Consider the following 15,082-nt stretch of genomic DNA (forward strand, 5'->3'; position numbering starts at 1 on the left):
TTAAATTAGATAACATTAACTCCTATACCTAGTAATAATAAAAAAGTAATTGAAATGCTATGGTAAGAGTTATGTGAATACAATTTTTTTTTCTAAAAATATTGCTGCAGTGTGTTCCTACTCCTATGATGGCCTGAGATAGTTTGAGGCCTATAAGATGAAGTACAGGAGATGCATGGCCTAGGATCCTGATGTAGTATCAGGCTGCTGAGTGTTACTTGAGCAGGGCCCTGTGTAACAGTGGATGCTGGACAGATGAACTGGACAGATGAGCTAGCAGCCAAGGGTCTGGCAGTTAGGTACGGTGTGCAGTATGCTGTGCTGGACAATAGATGCCTCTTACCGTTAGCTTAGACAGGGACTGCGTGAGATTTCATCACAATACTTAGAATAGCACGTGATTTAAAAACATGATTTTTTTCTCTTGGGTTTTTTCTGGGCTTTGTTAACAGTAGGTAGAAAAATGATATAAAGCAAAATTACAGTCAATGGGGGTATTACTTTGAGTCTATATTACAAATTAGTTAGTTAATTAATTAAGATAGAGTCTTACTTGGTAGCCTAAATAGGCCTAGAACCTGTAATCCTCCTGTCTCAGCCTCATGTGTAGCTTCAATTACAAGTGTGTGCTAGCATCTTGGCCTATAATTAAGATTTAATTCAAGAATGATGAAAACTTGGAGAGGGAAATGATAAATTTATAGTTAATATCAAGGCTCTGCCAGACCCAAATACTAGGCATACATTTTACCTGTATTGGAGGCAAGTGTAATTAAGGGACCTACGTTGATTTTAAGCATGTCTAAATCATTCCCGAGATGGTAGGATGTCTTTGATTTGCTAGAAATATTAAATAATATACTGTTAAAATGTTCATAAAATATAATTACTAAGAGGACTAATGAAATTTACTAAAAATATTAGGGCCACTCAATGGGGCTGGAATAGAACCAGTCCCATATATCGTTTTAAAGGTTACAGTAACTTATTTACTAGTGTGCATGTTTGTGTGTGTGTGTGTGTGTGTGTGTGTTGAAACAATCTTCCATTGTGTTACCCAGGCTGCTTTAGAATTCCTAGACGCAGCAATCATTCTACTTGAGCCTTCCAAATAGTTGTAGGCTGCTGCACCCAGTGCTCCAGTTGTGGTTTTAATTTGGACTCTTCCAATGAATAATATTACCTAGTCTCTACACAGCTTAATAGGTCATTTTATATAATTTGTTATGAATTGACTATTAAAAATAAAAAATCTATTTAAAGGTGTTATTGGCAATACCCTTTATGGGAAAATCTTTTATAACCCTCAATAAAAATATTTACTTGGGGCAAATTGAGAACAACAATGTATAAAATCTTGGCTGAGTAGAATTTTTTCAAGGTATGGCCTTTTCAGGTCTGGATCAATATTCAGAGATCAATGAATACAACCCGTCACATCCACAGACCGAAGAAGAAAAATTATGTGATCATATTATGAAATGCAGAAAGAATACTATATGAACCACCATTCATTCACAAGAAAACCCTGCAGCTGGAGCTGGGGCTCCAAGACACAGCATTTGCATAGCATTCATGAGGCCCTGGCTTAGGTCCAAAGCAACATGGGGGCAAAAAATACCTCCAAACTCCCAAGAAATTAGGAATAGAGGAAATGTGCTGTTTGATAAGAACATCTAACAAAGCATGTGGTGGTTTGCATGACCTCATAGGTTTGTATATTTTAATGTTTTGCTCCTACTTTGGGAAGGATTAGGAGGTATAGCCTTGTTGGAGGAAGTGTGTCATTTTGGAAATCTCAAAGCTCACACCAGGCCATTTTTTTCTCTCTATACATCGATCTTCGGAATGAGCTGTAAGCTCTCAGGTACTGCTCCATTACCATGCCTGCCTGCTGACTTGCTTCCTGGCATGATTTTTATAGACTAACCTTCTGAAATTGTAAACAAGCCTCCAATTAAATGCTTTCTTCTATAAGATGCTGTGGTCATGGTGTCTCTTCACAGGAATAGAACAGTACCTAAATCAAAGCTCAGCAGCTAAAAGTATTCATAGTTCTGAGACATGTGATGTCATAAGACCAGAAACAAAGTAAGAATGTTCTCTCTAACATTCAATAGTGGATGAACATCCTAGTGATTCAGTAAGACAAGAAAAAACTATTCTAACCTAGAGGGAAGAAGTGAAACGATTCTTGTTCACAGATGATGTTTGTCTATGCAGAAAATTCTAAAGAATTTGTTTTGAAATACGTCCTAAAGTGACTAAGTGATTTGTGTATGTTAATTATATGATATTGTGTAAAAAATGACTAATAATCTAAACCAAAGGATGTACGCTTAATATGCAAGAGTCCATTGCTTTCTTATATATGTACTTGGAATTTGGAATTAAACAAAACAACAGGTCAGGCAAGATATTTCATAACTGTAGAGATAGCTATGTGGGAGGCTGGAGTGGGAGGATCATCAGTGCTCAAAGGAACAAGGTCATCATGGTTGACACATTGAACCCTTGTCTCAAAAAGCAAAATAAAAGGCCTCCTATAGCAATATTCACCTGAACATGAAGAATAAAATCACCTAATCATAGATTTAGTGAAATATATGTGAGATCTCAGAGAGAAAATGTACAAAAATGGTGTTGAAACGAAAGGTCTAAACAAATGGAGGGTTAGTTCATATTAATAATGGGAAGAGTAAATGTTGCAAAGATGCCAGTTTTCTCCAACTTGATTAGTTACCTTAATGAAATCTCAATTAAAATCTACTTAAGTGATTTTGTAGGCACTGTAAGACTGATTCTAAAGTTCATATAGGAAACCAGATGGCAGAGAGGGGGTGGTTAAGTGGCTGCACAGCACCTTTAGAACAGAAATCCTACTTATATGACATTGTCATGGGCCACCATTAAACACGCTCCAAGCCTCCGTCCTCAGCCTTCCAAGTTCTGGGATTATAAGTGTTAGCCACTATATGTGGCTTTAGCTGGTTTCAAATGTAGTAGAAGATAAGGACCCATATTCATCCGTTTGCAAAGACATTCGTTTTCTCCATCACCATTTGTAGAAGAGATTATCCCTTCTTGGAATTTATTCTTGATGCCCTCGGTTGCTTTTCTAAAATCTAATAAGACTTAAACCATCTGGGTAATAATGTCAGGAGAAGTCCCTTCATCTACTAGGGGAATGTGATACTCAGGTACTTTTACACCTTTCCTTTCCTCTTAGTACTTTTTATCTGACTATGGAAGCTTGGGTAATTAAAGTGCTCTTTAGAGCTTATTAAAACAAAGGCTTCCACAAATGGTTTTAGCATCTTTCTCTTTACTTCTCACTTGGGTGTCAAATATGAACACTTGACAGATTACAGTATTATCACAATTTATATTCATTTAGGCCCCTCTGGAATTTCATCAAGAATCTTTTATTGAAAAAAAAAATCATACAATAAATTTTGATCATGTTTTTCCTTCCCTCTAACTCCTCCCTGATCCTTTCTACCTATCCATGTTTATGACTGATACATCTCTAGAACCCTCTGGCATGGAACAAGGAATTGTATATACTTTTGGATATAGGCATTTGTAATTGCTAATACTGATCTCTTTTTATTCAAATTATGATAATCTTTCAGATGGCTCAATAGTTAAGAACACTGACTGTTCTAGAGGACCCAGGTTCAATTTCCAGAACCCACATGGCAGCTTACAACTGTCTTTAACTCCAGCTCCTTGGGATCTGACACCCTCACACAGACATGCATGCAGGCAAAGCACCAATACACATAAAAATAAATACTGTTGTATTAGAATGGCGGCTCATCCAGACAGAACACATAAGGCCAGCACAGTTCCATGGGAGAGGTTTAATGTGGGGGGAAAAAAACCCAAAGGGGTGATGAAGAAGAAAAGACAAATGTCAGAGGGTTCTACTTTTTATTTGGACTGTGATGCAACTGACCAGGTGGACACCGGGAATGTTTGGCGATCTTTGCCATGGCAAAAGATGCATGGGTCCTTTCCTGGTTGCCTAGGTGTGACATCACTATCATCACTGAATTCTGAGGTTCCTGATGCCAACAAATACTCTTCCCCATTTTAGCTCACTGGCAGTAATGCAATTACATAGTGTCTTGTGCCTCTTCCCAAATTCTCTCTATTGTTTCTTTTGTACATTAGTAGAGACTCAAAAGGAAGTTAATGATTTCTGTACATTACACTTCTCTTTACTAATTGTAAGAATCCCTTGGATTTTCTTACTGAGATGCAGGTTTGGCATATGTACAGAGTTTGCAACAGTGCTGTTGAAAGTTGGAGTTTTAGTTCATTTGACAAAAGTGTAGATAATTCAATAGAGACTCCTACAATAGTAGGGTTTATCTATTTACTCTAGACTTCTTTTAGACTTTCCCCCCTCTAGCACCAGCCCCAAAGGCTTTTGCTGCTGATGACATGATACACAGTGAAGTCATCTGTCTCTACTTCTAGTTATTTTCGTTTCTGTCTCTCTTTGTGACTGTCCTCCAGGGTTGTCCATCCACTGTCTGTGAAACTTATTGCATGACCTCATTCATTCTGTTTCCAACACTTACCCATCTGTCTGCCTTACAACAACAACTGACACAAGTTTATTGGCTTTCAGCACTTATCTTCCCTTCTGTAGTCACACAATGACTACAAGTACACACAGCATTTTCTCACTAGGATATTAGCCAATTGAACCACAGCCATTCTCGAGTCTCCTTCCTTTAGGTGCAATACTGTTTTCCTGGGGAGGTATTTTTTATTAAATGTTTTCATGTATATATCCTTGGGGTTGACACCACGCCATGTTGTAGAGCAGTTCTATTAATTCTGTACCTAGCCTCATATTCCATCCCAGTGATGGTCATGCAATGTGACTCATGGACGGACAGATAACCACTCTGCAGAGAAGGACAAAAAGAGTTCTTGGGTTAATTTTTAGGCATAAAATCTCTTTTTCATTAGGATGAGTATAGGAGGAAGAATTCTCAAGTTGGTACACACCAACACAGCCGCCACCTAGTCATAGTCACTGCCCAATTTTTGTTGTTGTTAAGATTTATTTGTATGAGTGCATGTTAGCTATCTTCAGACACACCAGAAGAGGGCATCAGATCCCATTACAGATGGTCATGAGCCACCATGTGGTTTCTGGGAATTGAACTCAGGACCTCTGGAAGAGCAATCAGTGCTCTTAACCGCTGAGCCATCTTTCCAGTCCACAGATTTTGATGCTCTCAAACTCTTTCTTGAAAATTTGATGATAATAAAACCAGGCTTTCCACAAAATAACGTCACCCGTTTCATAATTGTACACTATGTTCTCCTCTGATGAGATCTTCCCGTGGGTCATCTTGCTCTCACTGTGGCCTGCATCCCTCCCCATCTTCTCAGGTCCTATTTATAGCATCCGTTCAGTCTCCACTTGCATTTCCTTAAGGTCAGCCCAGGTCAGCTCATCACCTTCACAACCTCATTTTCATAATTGGGGACACAATGGTGAAATCGAATCTCTTGTGTGAAGACATGCTTATTCCCTGTAGAAGCCTGGAGGAGAGGTGCACATAGTTAGTGCCATGGTGCTTCCTGGTCTCCACAGAGACAAGTCTGTATATGTGGAGTATAAGGTCTCCAGAGAGAAGGCTTCTCCCAGAGCACACAACATTATAAAATTAGTGCATTCAACAACTGAGTGGTACGGATGGGAATGATTTTTAAAAGGGAGGTCAAATTTCTGACCCAGTAGGCTGGGCATCAGTTCATAGGTTTTGAACTAAAGGTTACTCTTGAGATTCTGTCAGTGGCTTCCACCTTATTGATCCTCTTGGGGAGATCTTATTCCAATTCTTCTGGCATTTGGGGGTACTCGGCAAGTGATCGCTTTGCTCCGGTAAGAAATCCAGTTGCTCCAGTTGCTCCAGCTTTCTCTCCCACACACAGGTCTAGATAAGAGCTGGAGCTCTAAGAGAGTGAGCTCGCCCAAGTCTTCAGTTCACAGAGGAATCAGAGTGAGGGTGGTCAAGAACAATTCTGCAGAAATGGGAAGCGCCGAGGAGAGAGCTGCTTTCTCAACATGCTAAGGAAAGTTAATGCTAATGCCAGCGAAACAGCCTGCTGAGTTAGACAACTTAGCACCAGGCACCCCATGTTAGAGGACGAGAGGGTCCAGTCAGACCCAGTTCTTATAAAACTGTCACCAAAGTATCACTTGGATTTATTTACTAGTTTTTTATTAGCCGACTTGTTTGTCTATTTGAATATGATCCTCTCTGTATTATCTTATATTAACTTAATTTGTTTTGTACATTAGAAATTGAATATATTATTTTGTCTTTTATTTATGTTTTTACTTTGCTTCAGAAATTATTTTACTTATTTTATGAAACTTTTAACATTAATAACATATTATTGTAGTTTGTGTAGACATTTGGTATTGGTATGTGTGTGCATGTGTGTGTGTGTGCCTAAGTGTGTGTGTGTGTGTGTGTGTGGTGTATTGACCTGTATATGCAGAGGTCAGAGGTCAACATTGGGTGGCTACTTCTGTAATTCACCACAGTCTTCTTTTTATTCTTTGAGACAGGATCTCACTGTGTAGTCCTGATTGACTTAGAACTTGCCTGTCTCTGCTTCCTGAGTGTTGGGATTAAAGCATGCAGTGTCATGTCAAGATGTCTACCTTATTTTCTATGACAGAGTCTCATGGCACTTGAGCTTGGCATTCCAGCTCTTCTGATTGAGCCATGTGTTCTAGAATCTGCCCTGTCTCCACCCTGCCCTGGTGCTGGGGAAATAAATGCATATCACCATGGAGACCTGGGTTTTTCAAGTGCTTCCTTGGGGTCCAAACTCAGGTCCTCAAGTATGAACATGAACAGCAAGCATGTTACCCACTGAGCCATCTCCCTAGTCCTATGTATTTGCTTTTAGGACATTACCAGAGTCATACTTAGTAAATCAACTTTCTTTTTAACTCTCTGTTAATGTCCTAATGATCTGAACCGAATGTATCATGTCTTCAGTTTGTCGTACAATTCTGCCCTTTGGATTTCCCGTGTCATACTCCATACTATAATTATGTTTTTTTTCTCCCTGAAGCTTTATGTAAAGGCTGATATCTTCTGTTTTAGTACTCAGGTATCACTAGAGCTCATTCCCCTCACCTGTGCTTCTAAAACACCCTCCCACTCTGGTTTCCCTAACTGCCTGCCAGGGAAATGAACATTATATTCTGTGAGTCAGGGAGGCTTGAAGGTTTTGGGAGGAAGCATGGGCTTGCTTTGATGGAGTCTTAGGAAACATGTGTAAGACATGGGAAGTCATCAGGGCTCTGTATACCAATGAGAAGGAAGTCGAGTGGAGGCCAGGATCTGGTTAGCATTTGTGAGTTTCAGGTTCTAACAAGGAAGAGGGCAGCTGGATGCAAGACTGGAAGACGGTAGAGAATCAGACATTTCATGCTTGTTTATTCCCTAACTGCTGCACTTCCATCTAAGCCTAACCCTCTTTTAACTGCAGTTTTCTACTTATGAAAAAGATGCCCAAGTCCGAGCTGAAAGGGCTGTGCAGGGGTAATACCTGACCATCAGATAGAGGTCCACACGCAGGGAGGAGCACAGCTTCAAGCTGGGTTTTGTGGCAGGGTCCTAAACCAGTGGTGCTCTCACCGGACAGTAGCCTCAAGCGTCTAGAAAAGTCAGACAGTAGATGCAGCTCTTCTTTGTTCTCGTGTTGATGAGTTCCCTCTAGACAGGAGTCAACTGAGGGAAGAGTCTGGGCTTTCTTAATTTAAATAATTATTCCTCCATGCATTAATGCGTTAAATATAAACGAATCACTTTTATATATTATGATGTTTGCTCAACCAGTGAGTAGGTGACACAAGCTCCAAGTCCAGCTGTATTTTCTTTTAAAGGGAGCGAGTCACAGAATCAGAACAGTTCTACATGGAATTTCCTAAAGTCATTTCTGATCCCAAGAATCAATGGAAGAAAATTGGTTTCTAAAATTTCTCACTGGGGTAAATTTCCATCAATTTTGGTTCACCTGGACCAGAAACCAAAGAAATATTCCGGAAGCCATTTGACTTATGTTCATTTGGGGTCACTTTATCTACAAATCAACTTTTTTGAGATATGGTATATTTATTCAGGTATATACAGTTTATTTTTCAATCTTAACAAAGTAAGTGTGCTCTGTACTTTGGTATGTATAAAAAATTATCAATATTATCATAGTTTTAATTTGTTTGTATTTTTTTTACTATTTGTTTAATTTGAAACTTTTTATTTAAGATTCATATACAAATATACAATTAAAAATAACACAAAGACACATGCATCAGAGTAATGGACAGAGGATTCTAAATAGCACAATGCTTGTGTATGTTCTAAGAACGGGTTTGATTAATTTTTTGCTACATAGAAAAATGATAATCTTTTAGCTTTAAAATTATTATTATTATTATTTATTATTATTATAGTGTGTGTATGTGTGTACAATGTTCCATGAAGAGCTCGTGGAGGTTAGGTGACTTTTAGGAATTGCTTCCCTCTGTCCATTTTATTAAGGATTGTTTTGATTCTGTTGCACAATATTCCTCAAGCCTATGGGCATTTCATTATGGGCTTTGCCTCTCACCCACATCTTTCCATAGGAGCACTGAGATTACAGATTACTAAATCATTTATATCAAACTCTTTTTTTTAAAACTGTAAGTTCAAGGGATGGAACTGAAAAGTCAGGCTGTGAGGCAAGAGCTTTTACTAGCTGGATCATTTTACCAGCTTTATTTTTTATGTTTGTTAAATGATTTCTGAGCGGGTTTGTAACTTGTATATTTGTGTATTAAAGATTCATTGTTACAACTTATTGACCCTTCTTCAAAGCCGCTAGCCTGAACCTCTATCAGAAGGAGCATGCCTTTACAACTTCTGCAAAGAACTCCAAATCTCAACTCAGTTCCTGCAATGTGATTTCACCCTGTATGTACTATGTCCCTAAGACAGGGCTCCAGTATTGTAATGAAAAGGCAAAATCACAGCTCTACAGGTGAGTTCATCCTCTTAGGATTTTCTAACTATCCTGAACTTCAAGGGCAGATGTTTGGGGCTTTCCTAGTTATTTATCTGGTGACTGTGATGGGAAATGGCATCATTATCACCATCATCTTCCTGGACCAGAGCCTGCACATCCCCATGTACCTGTTTCTGCAGAACTTATCCTTAGTGGACCTCTGTTTCTGCACAGTCATCACACCTAAAATGCTGGTGGTCCTGACCACTGAGAAAGCCACCATTTCCTTTGGGGGCTGTTTTGCGCAGATGTACTTCATTCTTCTCTTTGGTGGGACTGAGTGTTTCCTCCTGGGGGCAATGGCTTATGACCGGTTTGCTGCAATCTGCCACTCTCTATCCTACCCAGTGATTATGAACAAAAGGGTCTTTGTGAAATTAGTGATGTTCTCATGGATCTCAGGTACCATGATGACTACTCTGCAGACTACATGGGTGTTTAGCTTCCCCTACTGTGGCCACAAGGAAATTAACCATCTCTTCTGTGAGACTCCTCCTGTGCTGGAGCTTGCATGTGCAGACACCTTCCTGTTTGAAGTCTATGCCTTCACAGGCACCATTTTGATTGTCATGGTCCCCTTCCTGTTGATACTCTTGTCTTATACTCGGATCCTCTTTGCCATCCTGAGGATGCCATCCACTACAGGGAGGCAGAAGGCCTTTTCCACGTGTGCCTCTCATCTCACGTCTGTCACCCTCTTCTATGGCACGGCCAGTATAACTTATCTCCAGCCCAAATCCAGGTACTCACCAGACACCAAGAAACTGATGTCACTGGCGTACACGCTGCTCACCCCTCTGCTGAATCCACTTATCTATAGCCTGAGGAACAAGGAGATGAAAAGGGCTGTGGTAAAAGTATGGCAAAGAAAAGTGGCTTTACACACAGGGTGACCTTGGTGTTTTGAACAACATGCTCTTGATGTCTGTGCATTTTTAAGATGATGAAAACAGCACATTTCTTGGTTAGAGTATGTCTTTCATGATATATCCATGTTTGAAAACATAACACATTAGTTTTCTTTTGTAATACTTTAGACAATTGTTTTTAAGGGGTATATGCTTCTGAAACACAATTTACATTTATTGATCTATTTTCTGTTATTACTATATAGATTATTGCTAAACCATTGGCATTAAGATAATGTTTCAATAAATATCTAGTTCCTTATATTTATACATTTGGTGATTTTACTTATTTTTCCATTAATTAATAAATTTATTTACTTTGCATCTCAATCGCTGCCCCCCCCCAGTCTCTTTTCATTTTTTCCCTGCCCCCTTCTTCTCTGAGAGGAAGATACCTCCCCTGGGTATCCCCCAACCCTGGAACATCAAGTCACTTGCCCAGTTAGGTGCATCCTCTCCTACTGAAGGCCAGACAAGGCAGCCCAGTTAGGGGAACAGGATCCACAGACAAGCAACCGCTTTAGGAACAGCCCCACTACAGTTGTTGGGGGACTTGCATGAGGACCGAGCTGCACAGCTCCTACATAAGTGTGGGGTCCTTAGGTCCAGCCCATGAATGCTCTTTGGTTGGTGGTTCAGTCTCCACGAGTCCCCAAGGGTCCAGGTTGATTAACTCTGTTGTCTTTCATGTGCAATTTCTATCCTGTCCGGGGCCCTTGATCCTTCCTCCAACTCTTGCATGAGGTTCTCCAAGCTCTGTTCTATGTTTAGCTTCGGGCTTCTATATCTGTATCAGTCAGCTGCTGGGTGGTACTCTGCAAGCATAACAGAGTATCAGTGTTTGCCCTTGGGATGGGTTTCAAGCTGGGCCTCAGAATCTGCTCCACCTTTTCCCTGCATTTCTTTCTTTCCTTTTTTTGTGCATGTGTGCGCTCGAGTGTGTTTTACTCAACTTTTAATGGTTATTTTAATTATTTACATTAGAAATGTCCCCCTTCCTTGTTTCCTTTCCACAAATTCCTCATCTCGGCTCCTCTCCCCTTTGCCTCTATCAGGGTGCTCCTCCACTGTAGGGAGCTGCGCTGTGCAGCGACCTCTGCCCTCGGCCTTCCCGATGGGGAGTGCTCCCTGTGATAAACAACTCCTTATTTGGACGCACTTGCCTGGCTCCTTAACTTCCACATGGTTACAACCTATCTGCATTGCCCACGTAGCGGCTTATGGTTTGCCAGTCTAGAGTATTTAGTCTGCTCCCTTCCCTCCCCTGGGAGCGGAGACCAAGGCAGAAACAGAAGCAGAAGCTTGCTCAAGGATCCTGAATAAACTGCTTGAAGAAGATCTTCCCCGGGTTGTGTCTTCCTTGCTGGTCGAGGTGGGGCGCGACACTCCACCCACTCACCCACTTCTGCCTCACCACTCTAGGGTCCCCTTACACTGGGGCACTGAGCTTCCACAGGACATTGATCTCATCTACCACTGATCTTATCTGAAATCTCCCATTGTTGCCAGATAAGGCCATCCTCTACTACATATGTAGCTGGGGCCATGAATTCCTCCATGAGTACTCTTTGGTTGGTGCTTTAGTCCCTGGGAGATCTGGGTGGTCCGGTTAGTTGATAATGTTCTTTCTATGTGACTGCAATCCCCTTCAGTTCCTTCAGTCTTTCCCCTAGTTCTTCCATTGGGGTCTCCAGGTTCAGTCTGATGGTTGGCTGTGAGTATCTGTATATGTGTTAGTCAGGATTGTCTCAGGGGACAGTCACACCAGGCTCCTGTCAGCAAGAACTTCTTGGTAACAACAACAGTGTCAGAATTCGATGTCTGCAGATGAGATGGATCCCTAGGTGGGGCGGTTCCTGGATGGTCTTTCCTTCAGTCTCTCCTCCACTTTTTGTCTTTGAATTTTCTCCTGTGATTATTTTGTTTTCCTCTTTGTTGTACCTAGTATTCACACTTTTGTCTTCCTTCTTAAGCTTCATTTGGTTTCTGAGTTACTTATCAGTGATACATACCATGTGTGTTATTTTCTGTGTTACCTTACTCAGGATGATAGCTTCTCGTTCCATCTATTTGCCTGCGAATTTCATGAAGTAATTTTTTTTTAATGTCTGAGTGTTCCATTGTGTAAATATACCACATTTTCTGTATTTTGTTTTGTTTTGTTTTGTTTTGTTTTTGTTGAGGGACATCTGGGTAGTTTCTAGCTTCTGGCTATTATAAATAAGGCTGCTATAAACATAGTGGAGCATGTGTCCTTATTATGTGTTGGAGGGTCTTTTGGGTATATGCCCAGGAGTGGTATAGTTGAGTCCTCAGGTAGAACCATTTCTAATTTTCTAAGAAACCTCTAGATTGTTTTTCAAAGTGGTCGTACCAGCTTGCAATCTCACCAGCAGTGGAGGAGTGTTCCTCTTTCTCCACATCCTCACCAGCATCTGCTGTCATCTGAGTTTTCGATTTTAGCCATTCTGACTGGTGTGAGGTAGAATCTCAGGGTTGTTTTGATTTGCATTTCCCTGATGACTAAGGATGTTGAACATTTTGTTAAGTGCTTCTTGGTCATTCAAGATTCCTTAGTTGAGAATTCTCTGTGTAACTCTGTACCCCATTTTTAAAATAGTGTTATTTGGTAATCTGGAGTCTAACTTCCTGAGTTCTTTGTATATTTTGGATATTATCCCTCTTTTACATGTAGGTTGGTAAAGATTTTTTCCCAATCTGTATGTTGCCATTTAGTCCTATTAACAGTGTTCTTCACCTTATAAAAACTTTGTAATTACATGAGGTCCCATTCTTGATCTTAGAGTCTCAGCTAAGAGCCTCTGACCTCCTGGTGTTCTGTTCAGGAAAATTTTCCCTGTGATGATGTGTTCCATGCTCTTTTCTACTTTCTCTTCTGTTACATTCAGCATATCTGGTTTTGTGTGGAGGTCCTTGATCCCCTTTGGACTTGAGCTTTGTATAAGGAGACAAGAGTGGATCAATTTGCATTCTACATATAGACTGCCAGTTGATGCTCATATATTGTCAGGATTAAAATGTAAAAATGGCAATCTCACCAAAAGCAACCTACAGATCCAATGCAATTCTTATCAAAATTCTAACTCAATTCTTCACAGAGTTAGAAAGAACAATTTGCAAATTCTTCTGGAATAACAAAAACCCCAGAACAGCAAAAACAATTCTCAACAATAAAATAAATCTTCTGGGGGAAAAATGACCATTTCCATACTTAAGTAGGTGTTATAGATACTGACTGAATTGGTGCATGCTTTCAATCCCAGCACTGTCAAGGACAATACAGGAAAACTCAGAATTCAAGTTCAGCCTGGGGTGCATGTGTTTTGCAGCACTGTGAGATATGTATAAAGTGAGACTCAACCTGAGAGTACAAACCTTGAGAATACAAAGACTGAGGGTATCACTCAATGATAGATGCTTGTTTAACATGCACTAGGCCCCTGAAGCAAGCAGAAAAACATTATAGCAGAATCACTGTGCACATGTGTCTGTTTACATCAGGCAGATGTGGAGCCCACTAAGCACCACTCCTGTCTAGAGCATCAGGAGACCAATAATATGGTGAGATTTATCTAGAGAGAAAAATCCATTCCAAGAAAAAGCAAAACATGCATTTGAATTCCTAGATTCCAAGATTATAATCATAGAGTAGGTTACCTTTGGTATTTAAAAATATATTAATATATTATATATCTTAAGTTTGTACTTTGATTAATTTTTGTATTTTTTATTGGATATTTTATGTATTTACATTTCAAATGTTATCCTTTTTCTGGGTTTCCCCCTCTCCCATTCCCCTCCCCGGGCTTCTATGAAGATGCTCCTCCCCCACCCACCCACTCCCACCTCATCCTATTGTCATTCCCCTACACTGAGAAACAAGCCTTCCTAGGATTAAGGGCTTCTCCTTCTATTGATGCCAGACAATGTGTGTGATCTCTTTGAGTCAGATCCCTTGTTTTCCCTTGAGCATTTGTTTATCTGTGGTGTTTGTCTAGAGAAGGGAACCACTTTTCCCTGTGAGCAGGGATGATTCAGGACCTGCAGAAGCGTTTCCCACTAACTTGTCACTCAGCGTTGCATCAGGCAAGTTTCATGATTCCAATCTGCACTTCATTAAGAGCTCAGGTGATGTGCACACTCTTTGAAGCTTGAAACTTGCTGCCCATGATACAGGTTTCATTTTCAGACTGAAGAGTTTTCTCTCCTCTGCCCTCCTGCTGTCAGAACCCTGAGCTCACAGAACACAAGGTCTCACTCACCCAGGCTTCCCTGAAACTACAGTAGTTGACTGATCTGTGGTCTTCCACACCTACTTTCTTCTGTCAAAACAGGTCCAGGGAAACCTTTATTATCATCTACCCACACAGCTCTCCTTGCTGGAACAAGATGACCATGGCTTCTGCCCCCAGGGGCGTGGTGTTGTCATGGTTTGGTGTGCATGAGATGTAGGAGTTGAAGGCTCTGCTGGCGTCTCCACAGGGACTTTCCAGACCTGAGAATTAGTTAGACTGACACAATTTAGATTCTGGGGGAAAGAAATGAAGAAATGGGAAGCACAGCTAGTCACCTCCATACTGGTTAGGACTGGCAGTAGTGAGTTGTGAAGAAACATAAAGAGTGATTTAAAGAAATCAAAACAAAACAGGATCTGCATGGAATCCTTATAGTCAATGTGTTGATCCTTGAGAACAAAGATGCTGCATATTTCCCTTGAAGTCTCCATCTCCTGCTTTGAGGGTCACGATGAAGGTCAGAATGACCTTGCACCTGCTGTCTTTCAATTGCCTTTAATTTCAATACTCAGCAGGAGGGCCCAGCTCATTCTAACCCCTTTGAGAATTTCCTAGACTAACACAAAGACATCTATATTTGTGTCCTATCCTGGAGGTGTGGCTGTCTGTGGTGAGTCTGCTAATGTGCTTCTTCTCAGACCCCCTGGCTCTCTGATGCTGATGACAGAGTATCACTCCCAGAACACAGCTCTGAGACCAAGGTTCTTCTAGTTTTGGTCCCAGCTGGGCTTGGTGTGTCCCTACTAACTGCCCTCTCCA

At 40.6% G+C, this 15,082-nt stretch overlaps 1 protein-coding gene across 1 annotated transcript; it reads left to right on the forward strand.

Moving 5' to 3' along the window:
* Window positions 1-9,017: 9,017 nt before the first annotated feature.
* On the forward strand, window positions 9,018-9,992 carry LOC308417174 (olfactory receptor 10A3-like; the record flags this gene model as incomplete). Its single annotated transcript, XM_080912329.1, has 1 exon — window positions 9,018-9,992. One exon carries the CDS (start codon window positions 9,018-9,020, stop codon window positions 9,990-9,992), a length of 975 nt encoding a protein of 324 aa, XP_080768455.1.
* Between the last annotated feature and the right edge of the window lie 5,090 nt (window positions 9,993-15,082).

This window comes from Micromys minutus (assembly GCF_963924665.1).
Source record: "Micromys minutus genome assembly, chromosome: 2".
Lineage (NCBI taxonomy): Eukaryota > Metazoa > Chordata > Mammalia > Rodentia > Muridae > Micromys > Micromys minutus.